Source organism: Somniosus microcephalus, chromosome 5 (assembly GCF_052327205.1).
Source record: "Somniosus microcephalus isolate GS21.2 chromosome 5, FLI_Smic_1.0, whole genome shotgun sequence".
Lineage (NCBI taxonomy): Eukaryota > Metazoa > Chordata > Chondrichthyes > Squaliformes > Somniosidae > Somniosus > Somniosus microcephalus.
The window spans coordinates 208,194,844-208,215,950 of NC_140991.1; the positions used below are offsets into that span (position 1 = coordinate 208,194,844).

At 43.3% G+C, this 21,107-nt stretch overlaps 1 protein-coding gene across 1 annotated transcript in view; it reads left to right on the forward strand.

Moving 5' to 3' along the window:
* jazf1b (JAZF zinc finger 1b) overlaps positions 1-16,405 on the forward strand; it is a 380,857-nt gene extending 364,452 nt beyond the window's left edge. The window contains exon 5 of the mRNA XM_085988620.1: positions 14,332-16,405. Within this exon, the coding sequence (XP_085844746.1) occupies positions 14,332-14,508 (177 nt within the window). The 3' untranslated portion in view covers positions 14,509-16,405. The remainder of the gene's footprint in view (positions 1-14,331) is intronic.
* Positions 16,406-21,107: the final 4,702 nt, after the last annotated feature.

Genomic DNA, 21,107 nt, shown 5'->3' on the forward strand with positions numbered 1-21,107 from the left:
CTTCCACCCATTGGAACGCATGGAACGGGGCGGCCACCATATTAGGCAGCTTGGCAGCGCTGCCGTTGCCTGCGCTTGCCTCAAATATTTTAATGATCAAGATCGTGACGTCAATCAGCGTGTAACGTCAAATTGACGCACGTTGAGCGAATTTGGATGTCGCCAAAATAGTGGTGCTGCCTGCGTTCTTTTTACAGGCGGGAGTTAACGTTGGCCCGCGGTGGCACCGCCAGTTTTCGGGCTTTATCGAATTTCTAGGCCGTACAATTTAAAATTAATTTTTTTTTTTTTTACTTTTCTTTCTTTTTTTACTCTCCTTAATCCAATCTTTCTTTCCCTCCCTTTATTTCTCTTTCTGTACCTGATTTGACATTGAATTCACCCACTCTAATTTACATTTGCTTCTCAGTGGGGGGAGGGTTCAGGTGAGGGGAAATTTAGAAAGTTAAAGAGAAAGGACAAGGCAATAGTGCAGGGTAGCGATAAGGGTAATGATAACCAGAGTGTGACAGGAAGGGTCAGAGCATACAAACATAAGCGTGCACCAGCAAATAGGGTCAGAGTAGGGAAAAATGGTAAAAAGACAAAATGAAAGGCTCTTTATCTGAATGCATGCAGCATTCGTAACAAGATAGATAAATTGACGGCACAAATAGAAATAAATGGGTATGATCTGATAGCCATTACAGAGGCGTGGTTGCAAGGTGACCAAGGCTGGGAACTGAATATTCAGGGGTATTTGACATTTTGGAAGGATAGGCAGAAAGGAAAAGGAGGGTGGGGTAGCTCTGTTAATAAAAGATGAGATCAGCACAGCAGTGAGAAATTATCTTGGCTCGGAAGATCAAGATGTAGAATCAGTTTGGGTGGAGATAAGAAATAATATGGGAAAGAAGACACTGGTGGGAGTAGTCTATAGGCCCCCTCACAGTAGCTACAATGTAGGACAAAGTATAAATCAAGAAATAATGGGGGCTTGTAAGAAAGGTACTGCAATAATCATGGGCGATTTTAATCTTCATATAGATTGGACAAATCAAATCGGCAAAGGTAGCCTTGAGGACGAGTTCATAGAGTGTACAGGAAACTTTCGATTTACCAGCACCAAATAACCGAAAATCTCGGTTAACCGGCAAAATTCAGGAGTAGGTTCAGGTAACTTTTATTACTTGCCTTCCTCCATTTGTTGCTGTGCAAGGGTGTGGCTGCAGCTGTTGCTAAGCTACAGAGACGCTTGCAACTTGTGGCCATTGTTCTGAAGCTGTTGCTAAGCAACAGGGTTTGTTGCTTTATACGGAGCTCTCAGCTCCGTATCTTTTACTATAGCGTTCGGTTATCCGGAATTTTTGATGAACCGGCACCACATCGGTCCCGTCCGTGCCGGATAAAAAAAAGTTTCCTGTATTTGGGATGGTTTCTTAGAACAATACGTTGTGGAACCAACCAGGGAACAGGCTATTTTAGATCTGGTAATGTGTAAGGAGACAGGAATAATTAATGATCTCATAGTAAAGGATCCTCTAGGGAAGAGTGATCATAACATGATAGAATTTCACATTCAGTTTGAGGGTGAGAAACTTGGGTCTGAAACTAGTGTCTAAAACTTAAATAAAGGCAATTACAAAGGTATGAAGACAGAGTTGGCTAAAGTGGACTGGGAAAATAGATTAAAAGGTAAGACGGTAGATAAGCAGTGGCAGATATTTAAGGAGATATTTCATAATTCAACAAAGATATATTCCACTGAGAAAGCAAGTCTCTACCAAAAGGATGAACCATCTGTGGCTAACTAAGGAAGTTAAGGAAGGTATCAAATTGAAAGAAAAGGCATACATTGTTGCGAAGATTAGTGGTAGGTCAGAAGATTGGGAAACTTTTAGAAACCAGCAGAGGATGACTAAAAAAAAAAGGGAGAAAATTGATTTATGAGAGTAAACTAGGAAGGAGGCATTGCTGGATCTGGTGCTGGGGAATGAGCTGGGCCAGGGCAACCAAGTGTCTGTGGGAGAACACTTGGGTACAAGTGATCATCGTTTCATAAGATTTAGATTAGCAATGGAGAAGAGCAAGAAACAATCTAGAGTGGAACTTGTAAACTGGAATAGGGCTAACTTCAATGGGATGCAAAAGGATCTAGCCAGGGTAAAATGGAACCAAAGACCGACAGGAAAACTGTAACGGAACAATGGGTGATCTTTAAGGAGGAGATGTTCCAACTACAGGCTAGGTACATTCCAACAAGTGGGAAGGGTAAGGGAACCAAAGCAAGGGCTCCTTGGATGACAAGGGAGATAGAGAAGATGATAAAACAAAAAAAAGAGGGTGTATGATGAATGTCAGGTGAATTCTTCAAGGGAGAACCAGACCAAATACAATAAGTTGAAAAGGGAAGTGAAGATGAAAATAAGATTGGCAAAGAGAGAATATGAGAGTAGAATGGCGGTTAACATAAAAGGGAACCCAAAAATCTACCGGCATGTAAACAGTAAGCGGGTAGTAAGAGGCGGGGTGGGGCCTATTAGGGACAAAGAAGGTGATATATGCTTAGAGGCACAGGGCAAGGCTAGAATACTCAATGAGTACTTTGTATCGGTGTTTACTAAGGAAGTGGATGCTGACAAAATATCGGTAGAAGTGGAAAAGGTAGAAGCAATAGAAGGGGTGAAAATTGATAGACAGGCTACTAGAAAGACTGGGTATGCTTAGAGTGGATCAGTCGCCTGGTCCAGATGGTTTCCATCCCAGGTTGCTAAGGGAATTGTGGGAGGAAATAGCGAAAGAGCTTGCCATAATTTTCCAATCTTCCCGAGATGCGGGGGAGGTGCCTGAGGATTGGAAACTGGCAAATGTGACACCATTGTTCAAGAAAGGATGTAAGGACAATCCTAGTAACTACAGGCTGGTCAGTTTAACATCAGTGGTGGGTAAAGTTTTAGAAACAATAATCAAGGAAAAAATTAACAGGCACTTGGAGAGGTTCAAGCTAATTAAGGAGAGCCAACACAGATTTGTAAAAGGCAGATCGTGTTTGACGAATCTAATTGAATTTTTTGATGAAGGAACAGGGAGGATTGATGAAGGGAATACAATGGATGTTGTTTACATGGATTTTAGGAAGGTGTTTGACAGAGTACCACATAGAAGGCTGGTTAACAAAATTGAGGCTCATGGAATAGGTGGGTCAGTGGCAGCTTGGATAAGGAATTGGCTTAAAGACAGCAAGTTGTGGTAAATGGCTGTTTTTCAGACTGGAGGATGGTAGACAGTGGTGTTCCCCAAGAGTCAGTGCTGGGTCTACTGCTTTTTTTGATATATATAAATGACCTGGATATTGAAATAGAGAGTCCTGGTCTGCAGTTCCATTTCAACCTTCGCCTCATCCGGCGCTTTAACAAAAAACTTTTTTTCTTCCTTTCAGGTGTCAACTGTCGCAAGCTTCAACAACTCTTGGCCACCAACACCCCTCCAGAACCGTCTTCCCATTCACTTTCCTCTGACCCCATCCCTTCTTCCAATCTCACCCCCAGCCATGTTTTCACTATCCCGTCTGACCTTCCCTTCTCTGACCCAGAATGATCAGTCCTTAGCAAAGGCCTGAGCTTCATCCCCTTACGCCCCCATCTCAATGAATTTCGAGCTCGGCACGATGCTGAGCTCTTTTTCCGCTGCCTTCGTCTTCGTGCCCACTTCTTTGGTCAGGAGTCTTCCTCCGCACAGCTGACCCTTTCTCCCATTTTCAGAATTCTCGATCTACCTGGACCCCTCTCTCTGGCCTCTTAACCTCTCTAGATCTTTTCATTGCAAACTGCCGGTGTAACATCGGCTGTCTCAATTTCTCTGCTCCCCTCACTCACTCCAACCTACCTCCCTCTGAACTTGCAGCACTCCATTCTCTCAGATCCAACCCCAACATTGTCATTAAACTTGCTGACAAGGGTGGTGCTGTTGTTGTTTGGCGAACCGACCTCTACCTAGCGGAGGCTGAACGCCAACTCTCCGACACCTCCTCCTACCTCCGCCTGGGCCATGACCCCACTACCGAACATCAAGCCACTGCTTCCAAGACCATCACTGACTTCATCTCCTCTGGAGATCTTCCCTCCACGGCTGCCAACTTCATAGTTCCCCAACCCCGCACAGCCCGCTTCTACCTCCTTCCCAAGATCCACAAACAGGACTGCCTGGTAGACCCATCGTTTCAGCCTGTTCTTGCCCCACCGAACTTATCTCTTCCTATCTCGACTCTTTTTTCTCCCCTTGTCCAGTCTCTTCCCACCTACATTCGCAACTCTTCCAACGCCCTCCGTCACTTTAACAGTTTCCAGTTTCCTGTCCCCAACGTCTCTTTTTCACTATAGACGTCCAATTCCTCTACACCTCCATCCCCCACCAGGATAGCCTGAGGGCACGCCACTTCTTCCTTGAACAGAGGCCCAACCAGCCCCCATCCACCCACCTCCGCCTGGCTGAACTTGTTCTCACATTGAACAACTTCTCCTTTGACTCCACTCACTTCCTCCAAATTAAAGATGTTGCTATGGGAACCTGCATGGGTCCCAGCTATGCCTGCCTTTTCGTGAGATATGTGGAACATTCTTTGTTCCAGTCCTGTTCAGGTCCTCACCTCTTTTTCCGGTACATTGATGACTGTATCAGTGCTGTTTCCTGCTCTCGCCCTGAACTAGAAAATTTCATTCACTTTGCTTCTAATTTCCACCCTTCCCTCACCTTCACATGGTCCATCTCTGACTCTTCCCTTCCCTTCCTCGACTTCTCTGTCTCCATCTCTGGAGATAGGCTATTGACATACATTCACTACAAGCCCACTGACTCCCACAGCTACCTGGACTACACTTCCTCCCACCCCGCTTCCTGTAAGGACTCTATTCCATTCTCCCAGTTTCTCCGTCTCCGCCGCATCTGCTCTGACGATGCCACCTTCCACAGCAGTGCTTCCGACATGTCTTCCTTTTTCTTCAACCGAGGATTCCCCTCTACTGTGGTTGACACGGCCCTTGACCGTGCCCGTTCTATTTCCCACCCCTCTCACCCCTTCCTCTCCCTCCTGGAACCACAATAGGGTTCCCCTTGTCCTCACCTTTCACCCCACCAGCCTCCACATTCAACGGATCATCCTCTGCCATTTACGCCACCTCCAGCATGATCCCACCACCAAACACATCTTCCCCTCGCCTCCCCGTTCAGCATTCTGAAGGGACCGCTCCCTCCGCGACACGCTGCTCCACTCCTCTATCACCCCCAACACCCCTTCCACTTTGCCCAGCACCTTCCTGTGCAAGCGCAGGAGATGCAACATGTGCCCTTTTACCTCCACCCTCCCCACTGTCCAGGTCCCCAAACACTCCTTCCAGGTGAAACAGTGATTTACTTGTACTTCTTGCAATTTAGTATACTGTATTCGCTGCTCACGATGCAGTCTCCTCTACATTGGGGAGACCAAATGCAGATTGGGTGACCGCTTTGTGGGACACCTCCATTCAGTCCATAAGAGTGACCCCGGTTGCCTGTCACTTTAATTCTCCGCTCCACTCCCACTCAGACCTCTTACACTGTTCCAATGAAGCTCAACGTAAGTTCGAGGAACAGCACCTCATCTTTTGATTAGGAACTTTACAGCCTTCTGGACTCAACATAGAGTTCAACAATTTCAGACCATAACCTCTGCCCCTATCCTTTTTTTTCCATTTATTTATTTTTCTCTCCCACGTGGCAGCTGTCTTTCATTCTGCCAGTGCCATTCACACTTCATCTAGAGCCATCTTTTGTTTCTTAACTTGTCCCATTACCGTCTCTTAATCTCTCCTGCCTTCTATCCTATCACAGACCTTCCCTTTTGTTCTTTCCTTCCCTCCCCCCTCTTCCCGCCCCTGCACTTGCTTAAAAACCTGTTCCATCTCCAGCTTTTTCCAGTTCTGACGAAGGGTCATCGACCTGAAACGTTAACTCAGTTTCTCTCTCCACAGATGCTGCCTGACCTGCTGAGTATTTCCAGCATTTTCTGTTTTTATTTCAGATTTCCAGAATCTGCAATATTTTGCTTTTGTATAAGTGGCAGATGGAATTTAATACAGAGAAGTGTGAGGTGATGCATTTTGGCAGAAGGAACAGGGAGAGGCAATATACACTTAATGGCACAGTTTTAAAGAGTGTGCAGGAACAGAGGGACCTGGGAGTTAATGTGCATAGGTCCCTGAAGGTGGCGGGACATATTGAGAGAGTGGTTAGCAAAGCATATGGGATCTTGGGCTTCATGAATACAAAAGTAGAGAAGTTATGCTGAACCTTTATAAAGTGCTGGTTAGGCCACAACTGGAATATTGCGTCCAGTTCTGGTCACCACACTTTAGGAAGGAGGTAAAGGCACTTGAGGGGATGCAGAGGAGATTTACCAGAATGGTTCCGGGGATGGGGGATTTTAGCTACAAGGACAGGTTGGAGAAGCTGGATTTGTTTTCATTAGAGCAAAGGAGGTTGAGGGGTGATTTGATAGAGGTGTACAAGATTATGATGGGTTTGGATAGGCTAGACAGGGAAAGGCTGTTCCCACTAGTTAATTGTACCATGACTAGGGGACACAGATTTAAGGTTTTGGGCAAGAGATACAGGGGGGATGTGAGGAAAAACTATTTTACGCAGCGAGTGATGAGGACCTGGAACTCGCTGTCGACGGAAGTGGTGGAAGCGAGACACTCAATGTTTTCAAGGGGAGACTGGATAGGTACTTGATGGAAATAAACTTGCAGGGCTACGGGGATAGAGCGGAGGAATGGGACTGACTGAATGGGATTGCTCTGCAGAGAGCCGGCACGGACTCGATGGGCCGAATGGCCTCCTTCTGTGCCATTATGACCCTATGAAATATAAAAACAGACAGTAAGAGCTTCTACAAGTATATAAAAAGGAAGAGAGTAGCTAAAGTAAACGTTGATCCCTTAAAGGATGAGACTGGGGAATTAATAATGGGAAACAAGGAAATGGCAGAGACTTTGAACAAATATTTTGTATCTGTCTTCACGGTAGAAGACACTAAAAGCATCCCAATAATAGTAGATAATCAAGGGGTAAAAGGGAGGGAGGAACCTAAAACAATCACTATCACTAGAGAAAAAGTACTAGGTAAACTAATGGGACTAAAGTCTGACAAGTCCCCTGGACCCGATGGCCTGCATCCTAGGGTCTTAAAAGAAGTGGCTGCAGAGATAGTGGATGCATTGGTTGTAATCTTCCAAAATTCCCTAGATTCTGGAAAGGTCCCAGCGAATTGGAAAACCGCAAATGTAACGGCCCTATTCAATAAAGAAGGGAGACAGAAAGCAGGAAACTATAGGCCACTTAGCCTAACATCTGTCATTGGGAAAATGCTGGTATCCATTATTAAGGGAGTAGTAGCAGGACATTTAGAAAATCATAATACAATCAAGCAGAGTCAGCATGGTTTTATGAAAGGGAAATCATGTTTGACAAATTTATTAGAGTTCTTTGAGGATGTAACGAGCAGGATGGATCAAGGGAAACCAGTTGATGTAGTGTATTTGGATTTTGAAACGGCATTCAATAAGGTGCCACATAAAAGGTTACTGCACAAGATAAGAGCTCATGGTGTTGGGGGTAATATATTAATTAGCATGGATAGAGGATTGGCTAACTAACAGAAAACAGAGTCGGGATAAATGGGTAAATTTCAGGTTGGCAAACTTTAACTAGTGGGGTGCCATAGGGATCCGTGCTGGGGACTCAACTATTTACAATCTATATTAATGACTTGGATAAAGGGACCGAGTGTACTGTAGCCAAATTTGCTGACGATACAAAGATAGGTTGTGAGGAGGACACAATAGGCTGAATTTTGCCAGCGCTCAGAGTGTGGGTTTGGAGGCGGGTCCTTTGTCAAAATAGCAAAGATTGACAGCGGGTAGGAAACTCGCTTTCAACCCGCCTCCACGCGAGTCTCCCAGGTGTCGGGTCTGTCTGTGCAGAACTGACCCGACACCAAGCGGCGGGGGAGACAATTTAAATCATTAAATGGCTTAACAGCCAATTTAATGCTATTTTGAGCCTACCTTGTAATTTTACATGCTCCCCCGTGGGTTACCCGCTGCTCGGGGAACACGACAGCTCACCCTGGCGTGAGTTGAGTCTGCTTTGATTTATCTGATAACCTGACAGCTGCAGAAGTGGTATAAAGGATACCATGTTGCAGCTGTTCAGTTTCAGAGCTCAGAAACTGTTGGTTACTGCATTTATAAGACATCTAGAAATTTCCTTACCTTGCAAGTGTTTAGAGCCAACTCTATATCAAGTGGCACCTCATTGGAACAACCTCTCTCACCGGTGACAGATCGCTTCTGTCATCTCAACTGCAGCTGCCATCTATTCCAGCAACATCGGTGCCCTTGGAAAAAAATCTTCTGAATCCTTCCACAATCAGCCCCAACACCAACATCACCAACAACAACACCAACTTTCTCCACCATCACCTGATGCTGCACAGGACACATGGCATTAGCCCCTGACAACATTGCTGCCCGGGAGGCCAGTGATGGCATCACCAAGGCCAGATTGACTTCACTTGACGCTGTACACCCTTGCTGCCACATGATGCACAAGGTTGACACCATCCCACACCAGCACCATAAAGCATCCCTATAATGTCCAAGCCATTCCTTTCACACTCAGCATGATAGGGGGGTGGGAGGGAGTTATGTCTCAACATTCATTGGAACTCACGAAGACACTTCTCAAGGTGCGCACAGATCTGTCCAATAAGGTGAAGTGTTGAAAGTAAAGATTTCAATGTTTGACAACACATTAACAAAAACTTCACATGAACGTTGGCTAAACCTCTCAAGTGCCTACCCTTGTGTGTTGTTAGTTGGTTTGCTTACAGTAGGATGAGTGTGAGGGGTGGCTAGTGAGATGGGGAAGTGATAATGTAGATAGAGAGGGATGGCTAGAGGTGCAAGGTAAGTTGGTGTGAGTAAGAATGTGCAGAAGTAGGGTAGGGAAGGCAGAGTGATGGGGATGTGTTTCGTGATCTACTGAGATCATTGAAAGATTGGCTCCACTGCAGCCAGGGACTCCTGACGACATCCCTGCTTGTGTCCTCCTGTGCATTGTGCAACCAGACTGCGTTGATCTCCTGGGGAGGTCTCTTCCACCCAAGGGAAAGGAAGAGAATCTCCCTGCGTGCTGTGACTCCCTCTATAAGCATATGTAGGGAGTCATGCATGAGCCTGGGTGCAGACGTGCACCTTTGTGCAGTGCTCGTCAGTGTTTGCAGCACCTCAATGCTGCAGAACACTGACAGCACCACTGTCAGAAGCAATGTGGCCGTGGTCCCTTTAAGGAAACCAGCTGATGACGCTTCATCAAATGACCTCATCAGACACACTTCCTGTTAATTGGCCAGGAACCCCACAGGGTGGGCGGGCTTAACAAGCCCAATCTACGGGAAATCGTTTTCAGAGAGCGGCTGCAAACGGGAGCCGGACCGGAACCCGCTAACCAGCTCTCCCGTCACTATCCTGCCTCCACAGGGAAAATCCTGCCCAAAGAGTCAGCAAAGGAATATAGATAGGTTAAGTGAGTGGGCAAAAATTTGGCAGATGGAGTATAATGTGGGAAAATGTGAGGTTATCCACTTTGGTAGGAAGAATAGAAAAGCAAAATATTATTTAAATAGTGAGAGACTACAGAATGCTGCGGTACAGAAGGATCTGGGTGTCCTAGTACATGAAACACAAAAAGTTAGCATGCAGGTACAGCAAGTAATTAGGAAGGCAAATGGAATGTTGGCCTTTATTGCGAGGGGGTTGAAGTATAAAAGTAGGGAAGTCTTGCTACAACTGTACAGGGCATTGGTGAGACCACACCTGGAGTACTGCGTACAATTTTGGTCTCCTTATTTAAGGAGGGATATACTTGCATTGGAGGCAGTTCAGAGAAGGTTCACAAGGTTGATTCCGGAGATGAAGGGGTTGTCTTATGAGGGAAGGTTGAGCAGGCTGGGCCTATACTCATTGGAGTTCAGAAGAATGAGAGGTGATCTTATAAGATTCTGAGGGAGCTTGACAGGGTAGATGCTGAGAGGATGTTTCCCCTCGTGGGGGAATCTAGAACTAGGGGGCATAGTTTCAAGATAAGGGGTCGCCCATTTAAAACGGAGATGAGGAGGAATTTCTTCTCTGAAGGTCGTGAATCTTTGGAATTCTCGACCCCAGAGAGCTATAGAGGGTGAGTCAGTGAATATATTCAAGGCGGTGATAGACAGATATTTGAGCTGCAGGGGAATCAAGGGTTATGGTGAACAGGCAAGAAAGTGGAGTTGAGGCCAAGATCAGATCAGCCATGATCTTATTGAATGGTGGAGCAGGCTCGAGGGGCTGAATGGCCTACTCCTGCTCCTAGTCCTTGCACTGTTAATTTCACAATCCTTCATTCTGATTGGTTAAGGAGATACACAGTTGCTTGCCCCGTTTCCCTCACTGCTGTTATCGGCTTGCACTTTCAGCAACTTGCAACACAAAAAAATCAATAAACATAAACGTGCAAGGGTAAGTCTAACTAACAGCAGATGCAATTAGAGTCACTTCTACAGCAAATTATGGTCCAGTGTTGGCTACCTTAAAAGTGAGAAAGCAAGCATGATAATACATTACGGTTACAGAAGAGCAAAAGGGACCATAGGAACAGGAGTAGGCCATTCAGCCCCTTAAGCCTGCTACACCATTCATTTAGATCATGGCTTATCAGCACCTAAACTCCATTTTCCCACCTTTACTGCATATCCCATGATACCCTTACCTGACAAAAACCTATATATCTCAGTCCTGAAAGCTCCAATTGTCCCAGCATCCACAACCTCTGGGGAGAGAATTCCAGATTTCTACTACCCTTTGTGTGAAAATGTGCTTCTTGATTTCACTGCTGAATGGCCTGGCTCTAATTTTAAGATTATGTTCCATGTTCTTGATTTCTCCCATCAGAGGAACTAGTTTCTCCATACCAACCCTATCAAATAATTTTAACACTCCTTGATCATATCACTCTTCAATGTTCTATATTCAAAGCAATACAAGACAAATTTTGCTGGAAATACTCAGCAGGTCAGGCAGCATTCTCTGGCGAGAGAAACAGAGTTAACGTTTCAGGTCGATAACCTTTCGACATTGACCTGAAACATTAACTCTGTTTCTCTCTCCACAGAGGCTGCCTGACCTGATGAGTATTTCCAGCATTTCTGTTTTTATTTCAGATTTCCAGCATCCGCAGTATTTTGCTTTAGTACAAGACAAATTTTACATGACTAGTGATCACTATCCACTGGAAAAGAATTGCAGCTTCACACTATAGGGCCAATTTTTAACACCCCGCCCTTCACCCAGTAGGAATGGTGGGGGGGGTGGGGGGGAGGGTTGTGTGGAAATGAGGGGGTTAAGATGGTGAGGGGGTTCGGGTTGCGTTCCTGTTCCCACTCCCACCCAACCCTCCCCACCATTTTTACTTACTTAGCTTCAGGCATGGGAAGGCACCCCGCCCCAGAGGAATGGGGGCCTAATTTAAGTGACTGTGTCGAAACGTGCACGCCATTTTAACCATGTGGTCCGTGTGGTCTCTGGCATACCAGCCTGCAGCAAGAATCCAGGCCCAGGTAAGTACTGTTTTGAAAGGGCCTTACAGGACCAATTTGTTTAATTGGTGAGGAAAGAGCAGGAGTGCTCAGCCCCACAACTATATCTTGTTTGTGACAAACCCTGTTTTGGCAGATCTGCAAAACCATTGTGAACACAAGTTAATGTGTACAAAAGCAAAATACTGCAGATTTCCAGTTCTGCCAAAAGGACACTGACCTGAAACCTTAACTCTGTTTCTCTCTCCACAGATGCTGCCAGACCTGCTGAGTATTTCCAGCATTTTCTGTTTTTATTTCACAAATTAATGTGTCCCAGGTTTAAAGTGCTAGAATGATATGTGCTTGCTTGTAAAATCTGGCAATTACATCGAATATACAGCACAGAAACAGGCCATTCGGCCCAACCAGTCTATGCCGACGTTTATGCTCCACGTGAGCCTCCTCCCATCCTTCCTTATCTAAATCTATCAGCATAACCCTCTATTCCCTTCTCCCTCATATGCTTGTCCAGCCTCCCCTTAAATGCATTGATACTATTTGCCTCAACTACTCCCTGTGGTAGCAGCAAGTTCCACATTCTGACCACCCTTTGGGTAAAGAAATTTCTTCTGAATTCTCTATTTGATTTCTTGGTGGCTATCTTATATTGATGGCCTCTAGTTATGCTCTTCCCCACAAGTGGAAACACTCTCTGGGGTGAATTTTAACCTAAAAAGACGGGTAGGTTGGGGTTGTGTGGGAAGTTAAAGTGTTAAAAATCTGAATCCCGACTAGAACCCGCCCACTTCCGGTTTTAATGGGTTGGGGGGGTGGGGGGGGGGAAAAGAGGTGGGCAGGCGGCCAACCCATTCCCAGGAGGCGAGTAGCCTATTTAAATATTTTAATGAGGCCGGAAGCCTCTGATTTCACCTCCATTTTGAATTTAACTTTAGCTGGTCCGTTTAGGTTTAGGGTGAAACCCACCTGCTAAAGTAAGGCGAGGACAGCTGGTTCCAGTTACCTCCTGGATCCAGCGTCCCTACCTAAACCACCCTTCCCCACCCCCTGCAATCGGAGACAACGCCCCCCAACGAGTCCTCCGGCCCTCCCTGTGCTCCTCCGGCCGCTGATCGTTCCCTAACCACCGCCCCCTGTCCTCCTCCTGCTCCTCTGGCCCTCCGATGCTCACCCACCACCGCGCTGCTCCTGGCCCCCGATTGTTCCTGCCCTTCCCTGCCCGTGCTCATCCTGCCGCCTCCCGGCCCCCATGTGATCCCTCCTCGCTGCGGCCTAATGCCACAGGCCTACCCGCCCGCAGCTCCTGGCTGGTTGCAGGTGGGACACGGAGGTTTCCCATGGAAATCAGGCCCGGCTGTTAAATTTGGCAGGGACTGCGGGAAACCCATTCTCCCAGGTTTCCCAATTGCTTTGGAGCCCCCCGCTCCCCCAACCCACCTCTGCATTAAAATTCAGGCCTCTGTGTCTACTCTATCAAAACCTTTCATAATTTTACAGACCTCTATTCGGTCACCCCTCAGCTTTCTCTTTTCAAGAGAAAAGAGACCCAATCTGTTCATCCTTTCCTGATAGGTATAACCTCACAGTTCTTGGTGTCACCCTTGTAAATCTTTTTTGCACCCTCTCCAGTGCCAGGCAATGTACTATGTCCATGCATACCATCCTATTTTGAACAGTGATGAAAACTTTCAAGTGTTTATCAAAGTGTCATTAGCATTTAATTACAGCAGAGAAAGATGGTTTATACCTGTAGTAAGTCTTAGTTTTTATTTCAGGACTGAAGGAAAATGTTTCTGCTTTATCGGTTTTAACATTAGGAGCAGGAGTAGGCCATACACCCCCTCGAGCCTGCTCCGCCATTCAATAAGATCATGGCTGATCTTCGACCTGAACTCCACTTATCCGCCCGATCCCCATATCCCTTGATTCCCCTAGCATCCCAAAATCTATCTATCTCAGCCTTGAATATACTCAACGACTGAGCATCCACAGCCTTTTGGGGTAGAGAATTCCAAAGATTCACAACTCTCTGAGTGAAGAAGTTTCTCCTCATCTCAGTCCTAAATGGCCGACCCTTTATCCTGAGCCTTGCCCCCTAGTTCTAGACTCCCCAGCCGGGGAAACAACCTCTCAGCATCTACCCTGTCAATCCCCCTCAGAATCTTATATGTTTCAATGAAATCACCTCTCATTCTTCTAAACTCCAGAGAGTATACGTTTTATTAAACTTTTTGATATATTCCTGTTGCAGTTTTTTTTTGTAAACTCCCATTGTACTGTTTTATTCATTTTGGTAAATATAAACATATATTTAGCAATCTTATTGCAATTAGTGCGATACAAATATTAAAAAAGCTAATTCAGGAAATTAAACATTTATTTTCATTGGAGAGATGTATTGCAATCAACCTTCACATGTAAATAAACATGAAAATGTTAGGCAGCTGATGAAGAATTTGGGGCAAAAACAGCGTTAAAATTATGGGAGATTTAAATGTACAGTCATTAAGTAGATCAACCAAAGCATTTTAATTTGGGATGGTACTGGAATTTATCTTTTTTAATGAATCACCCATGAGTGAATCAAAATAATTTTGAACTGTTTGTTTACTCAATCTTAATTGTATTTGTGCATTTTTATATTGAGTTGTAACTTAATTCTGCTTTTGTTTCCTCAACAGAATGTAAATGGTATAAAATACCATGCAAAGAATGGCCACCGGACTCAGATACGTGTCCGCAAACCATTTAAATGCCGTTGTGGGAAGAGCTACAAGACTGCACAGGGTCTGAGGCATCACACCATCAATTTCCACCCTCCAGTGTCTGCTGAGATCATCAGAAAAATGCAGCAGTAAAAACCATCAAAAAATGTGTGCGTGTGTGTGTGTATATATAATATATATATATTATATATAGTATGTATGTATCTGTGCTGGTTGGACAATACCAACAATCCAAAGCATCACCAGCAGTTGCTAACTGAAACATCCTCTGTCTGTAGGGTGGATTCAGCAACCTTTCAAACACTAGTAATTTCAGCCTTTTTAAGTGCATGCTTAAAATTGTTTGTATCTTTTAGAATGATGTATCTTTGGACTGTAGATTACATGCTTTTGTACACATGTACATCTGCTCATAGTACCTATAATCCATTGTTATTACATAAGGTGCTAAAAGTAAAGTTATTTGAAAATATTTCCTCAAATTTGCATACTGCCAATGTTCACATTTCAGTATGTTTATATGCGGTGAATACATTGACTTATTTTAAAGCTGTTGTATCTTCAACTTGTTCTTTTTTTAACTTATAATTTTATTACCTAGTTTTGTAACCCTAAAGCTGGCTGACCAAAGTGGACCCTGTGAGTGTAAAATGCTTCTGAGTATTTGGAAGATGCAGTGGGGGTAATTTTAACTTTTGGCGATAGTGTAAAATGGGTGATATCTGATTGGCTGCCCATTATACATCTCTCCCGATTTTCCTATCCATTGACTGCAAAGGAAATGAAAATCAGGAGAGATGGATAACGTGTGGCTGATCTGATAACGTCTGTTTTATACTATCGGCATACGTTAAGATTAACCCCAGTGTCTGTAACTCATTCAGAATGTGCTACAGACATCACTGCAATCTTTTACTTCACATCAACAAGCATTGTAAATGTCAGTGTGGAGTAATTTTGTGGATGTTTAGTACAGTAAAGATACATCAGTGTGGGAAATATGTTGACGTATCTGCTGCATGTAAAGCTACAAATTTACAAATCCTTATTAAAATTATTAAACCAGAGGGGAAACGTGCAGGGGATTTGCACATTACTTTTTTAATAAAATTTTATATATCTTTTTTTAATTTCCCCCCTCCAGGAAATATTTGCTTTCTTGGTAATTTGTTATATTAAAATTAATAATTTTCTTGTTATATACCACTTTGAATATGTTCTGTTATGTGGAACTGAACTTCTTCATCACAATCGATGAAGTTTATAAGCACTTTGTAGTTACCTGTTGCAAGTAGAGTTAAATGTTTGTGTGTTGCCAATACCTGCAACCACTGTACTTGCATGTGCCTGTGGTTGCAAGGACAAAGCATGTTAAGGAGGTGGTTGTGGGATTTTTTTTTGTTAAATCTCCTACTCATGGTTACTGTACTTTTTGTGAATTTCTCTTGAATTAATAAGCTTGTCAATGCCTTGTTACCGAAACTCACTGCATTCCATTTGTAATTGTTAAGCTTTCCACGTGGTATCACTATGCTGCATGTGAACAATGTTTGCCATTCTAGCCTTACAGATGGTAAAGTGTTGTAGAGCAAGGATAAATTTGGTCATTTCCAGTCTTGTTGGCTGGAGATCATAATAGTCTGTGCCCTTCTTGGTACTGCTCCATACAGAGAAAATGGAAACAGCATTTTGGATAAGTCGAAACACTCATAAACTTGTCATCAATGCATGTAAATTCTTGATAAATAACTACACGTACTATAATTACATTTTACAAGTATTTACTTCTACCTTGTGGCAGTATTACGAAACATATATGGATGGGGTTACTTTGTTGTGTATAGCAAATTGTATCGTCAAGTCTTTGTAAAGTGCGCTCTAAATTATATTTTTCATATGTTCTATGGGGAGGAATGTTTCTTATTGGAAGTAAGGTTGAGGTGTGAGCAACTGAAGGCAACCAGATAAATCACACAAAAAGCTGCTTTCTAAATGTACGAAGTCACAAGTAAATAAATAAATAAAAACATCTCTGATTCAACAAATGTTTTCTGCCTTCACAAAATTGTAATTAGAGTTTAAGGGTTATAGGTCCATTTTGCCTGACCATACTTTTAGCACATGCACCTACATTTCTCGAATTTTGCCATGGCAAAGTAGAAAGTGCCACCCTGAGTATCTACATATTTTGAGGAAATTTTGTACTTCCACTCTGGAAGTGTGTTGAAATGTGGAAAAAAGTTTATTCCTTGCTCTTTAAGCTCCAGATCTCAGCCAAGCTATCATGCACAAATGAAGCACTTCCCCACAGCAAAATAGAAGGGGAAATTGGGACACAAGCAAACTTCAACCGATTTTGCAACACACCTAGCAATTCATTACTGATCCGTATTGGGAAAGGCCTTAGGATTATGTCACCTGCCCTTCCCCTGAAATGGAAAATTGTATGTGTCACAAAAGGACCTGGAAAAGGGAGAATGATATTGGGATAATTTTTTGACCTTGTGCTAGTGATGGGGAGCTTTGCCCATTAGGTGCACATATTGGAAATTCGAGAATGTGCTGTGAAAAATGGTTTGAAAATCATGTGCAGCATGCACCTGAATTTCTGATATGTGCTACTGGCCAGCAGGACTCCCCACTGGGAGCGCAAAGTAATAAAATTACCCCAAATATACAAGATCTTAGTTATTCAATTTTCTTCACTTATTTGATAAACATTTTTATACAGTAAATGAATGTCTCATGTATTAACATATGTACAAAATCTCAGGAGTTCACAATAAAAGACAAATGTAAGTTGATGGCTAAATTCACATTTATGTAACCTGAGGTGATATGGATAGTCTTTTCTGTTTGATTTTTTTTTAATACATTTCCTATTTTTTTAATCGAAACAAATGCCTCTCCTAGCATGTAAAAGTTTTAAGAGCAGAAAATGTACTGAATGTTAAACTTTTTAGTTTGATCTTTGACATTTTTTTGTATAATGGTCCATGGTAATTATCAGGTGATGAGGGAAGTGGGTTTACAAGATTGTATTGTGGCAAATTTATATTGTTAAAAGTAAAAATATATTTAAAAATCTTAATGACTTTTACATGTTGGAATGTAACTATCTCTACTTAAACCAGTGGGGATAATTCAGAATCTAGATGGACAAGTAACACTGTAAACACTGAGGGATGTTTAGTGCTTGGATTGGAATACTTTCTGCTTCAGCATCTTGGTGATAGAGATGCAAAGTAAAGCTCCCTCTACTCTGCCCCCAACAGTGTGCTTCATTCCCAACCTCAAGAGCACCGATACTGCAGCAGTGTGGCATTTATTTCCATTTCCCAACCACCTTTAGGCCTGTCTGAGTGAAAATGCCAATTAGTACCAAATTAAGGGCTTTTTTATGTTGTCAACCCAAGCCCACTAGAAAACTGGATTGAGACTGCCACATAGGATCCATGGGAGACTTCCATCCCATCAGCCTAGACTGAATTTGAACCCAGATCCTAGAGGTGAAAGGCCAATGTCTTAAGTCAGTTCCCTATGGACCTTTTAAACTCACTAATCGAGCATAGTCAGGGAATCTGAATTTGAATTCAGGACTGGTTTCAAATCTCCAAACCAAAACTTCACATTCCTTCACCAGCTTTCCATAGTGTAATCTAAAGCTTCACTTCTCATTCTGTGTCATCTGAAGTTCATATTGCCCTAATTTGCACAATCCTGAACTTTGAGTTCACTTTACCCCCTGTCCGTGCCCTGCTATTATCCAATGCTTTAATGAACTCTGTACCAAAGGGAACTGAAATAAAAAATGGACTAGATGGGGCAATAGGAAAACCAGCACTTTACTCAGGTAAATTATTAACTTAAATATAGGACACGCACAGTGATAGTGAATTGCCAACCCGTTTTACACTCTGCCCGATTTTCTTTTCCATCAAAGTCAATGAGGAGTGTAAAACGGACTGCTGATTCATTATTGCAGTTTTGCGTTACTGCCCAAGACAGATTTTACCCCCACAAGAGTTTATGTCAAAATAAATTTGGACAACCATTCCATTTATTTACCCACTGCAATGTGGGAAAAAATCAATCACTGTAAAGATATTGGCCCAGAATTTGCAGTCCTGATGACGGCGAACTTGCAACGTACGCCATCATTCCGCCTTTGAAACTGACTGCAACTTCAGGATTTATCACATGCGCAGCCAAATGCGGAAATCCTGATGTCGCAGTCTGTCATTCACTGCTCCTTCACAGGCAGCGCTCACATCTCGTGGGTCAGAGACGGACCCGAACTGCAGCCAGGGAACACACAGTAATACGTGATTCAATTTATGAATTTGGAAAAGTGATTCTCCCCAGCCCAATCTTAAAAGGATCCATTCTACAATTCTGGGCCCCAATGGCAGAAGTCTGTCAATCAGTACCCAGAATGCACTGCATACTCAAATAAGCCCAATCCATTTTAGAGCCGTGTCATGGCTGTTCATCTCTATGACTCTTTTACGAAAGAAAGAGTCATGGAGAGGAGCTGCATCTTTCCTGTCCCGGTACCCAGAGTATAACGGCAGGGGAGTTCCCATCGCCGTCTTAAACATGCGAGTGGATCCCGGAGCACAAGGACTCCAGACAATGTGATTTTTAGTTCAGGCCTTGGAAGCCTCAGGCTCCCGTACTCAGCACACTAAAAAGAGAACATCTCTTGCGTTGGAGACCCTGCAGACTCGAGCCACATAGACTTTCAGTACATCATGTAATTGATTGATCAGTCATTTCATTCATTTAGTAACGGAAGATTTTACACTACATTTTGTGTATTTAAGATAGTATCTGACTAATATCTGAATTTATGTTTATGCAATGTTCCCTTTTTTTTGCGCGGTCCCTTTAAATTTGCTACGCAGCTGCTGCAGTTGCCGGTGAGCAGCCTACTCGGGACCTCGCAATTGGTGTGCAACCGCGCACCTTAGGGGGAACATTGGTGTGCGGCCCTCAACAGCTCACCAAAACTTGTTAAATGGCCCTCCAGCCCAAATAATTTCCCTCCCCTGCTCTAGTGGCTTGTCTTCATGTGTGCCCAATTACTGTTGGCTGGTTATTTCACCATAGATGCACCACACCAGTGAATCAGAAGCAGCAATGCTGGAGGATCTCTTCCCCCCCCCCCCCCCCCCATTCTAATACTGCGATCAATTGTAGTGCCTCATCACTGTCCTGGCTGAGATAACCAAGGATCAGACCTGGGAACTTCTTAATCTGTGGCTTAGTACCAATAGTGCATTTATCCTTATTATGATTTAGGCATGCACCCAATACTTTTACACCTCACAAAAAAGGCAGCTTCCATAGGGAAGACAATGTTCCTTATGATGTGAACTTAATTTAATACATTTGGTATATGTGATACAGCATTGCAGAAGGGAATACAATCTGCCTTGTTATTGTAAACCTGCCACTGGATAATATGTAGGATTCCAATACATCTCACTTCGCTTCTGAAGATGGATAAATATCAGCCATGCAAGGTCATTTTTGTAACCGGTCAAACAAATTGTAACAAATAACAAAAAAATGCAATGCTTGAATTGCACATCAGGTCCATCAACATCAGTAAAGAGAGAAGGCAGATTAACATTTTGAATATGACCCTTTGTCACAACCGAAAACTTAAGGTTTTTGTCCAATCTTACAAAAATGAAATCAATGGAAATGAAAATCAGGCGGTTTCGATAACGGGCAGCAATCCGTAAGGCCAGTTTTATGCCCGAATGGCAAGTTGAAAATCTATCCAATGTCTCCGTTTAGAAAGACTGCATTTATAGAGCGCCTTTCATGACCACCAGATGTCCCAAAGCGCTTTACAGCCAATGAAATACTTTTTTTTGAAGTGTAGTCATTGTAATGTAGGAAATGCGGCTGCCAATTCGCAAACAGCAAGCTCCCACAAACAGCAATGTGACAATGACCAGATAATCTGTTTCAGCGATGTTGATTGAGGGATACATATTGGCCAGGACACCAGGGAGAATATTAAGAAACAATTGTAAAATATATGGATAATGAAATGTTGAGAGAAAATATTGCAAACTGGCAACCTTTCATATCCAACAGCCATAGTGAAGAACATAGCAGAACGGTTGGGTGAATTATTGAAAGTGGAAAGGGCAAATAGTAATGGATTTTCACATAGGAATGAATAGCAGTGTGGACTGGCAAATCTACATTATTAAAGAGACAGAGACAAGGTGAAAATAGTATTGTCATACTGCAAGTTTGACATTCTTACCTGCTTGAAAATGGAATTATACTGCCAATTCTGAATCAATGTTTGATTGAGCAAAATGGAAGCATGTGAATTTATACTTGCACACATACACAGTTCTCCAACTCACCAGAATTCAAAGGTGAGTTCATTTTTTAATTGAATATTAATAAGGTTTCTGGAAAAAAATTTAAAGTTTACTTTGCACCAGTTGCAGTTATATTACAGACAGTGCTAAGCCCAAGTGATGACAGACAGTGCTAAGCCCAAGTGATGTCAGACTATCTCCTTAAGGTGGCCTTAGACTGCTCATCAGAATTTGATGCTGTGTTAGATCAGAAAGTTCACTCCCTATTGATACTGTAGCTTGTGCATCAACACAATGGAAAAACTGTATTGCTTCAGTGCAATAACTGCAGTATATCTGGACCATTACTGTTTGGATGTAGGTGTGGTATATGGGCTT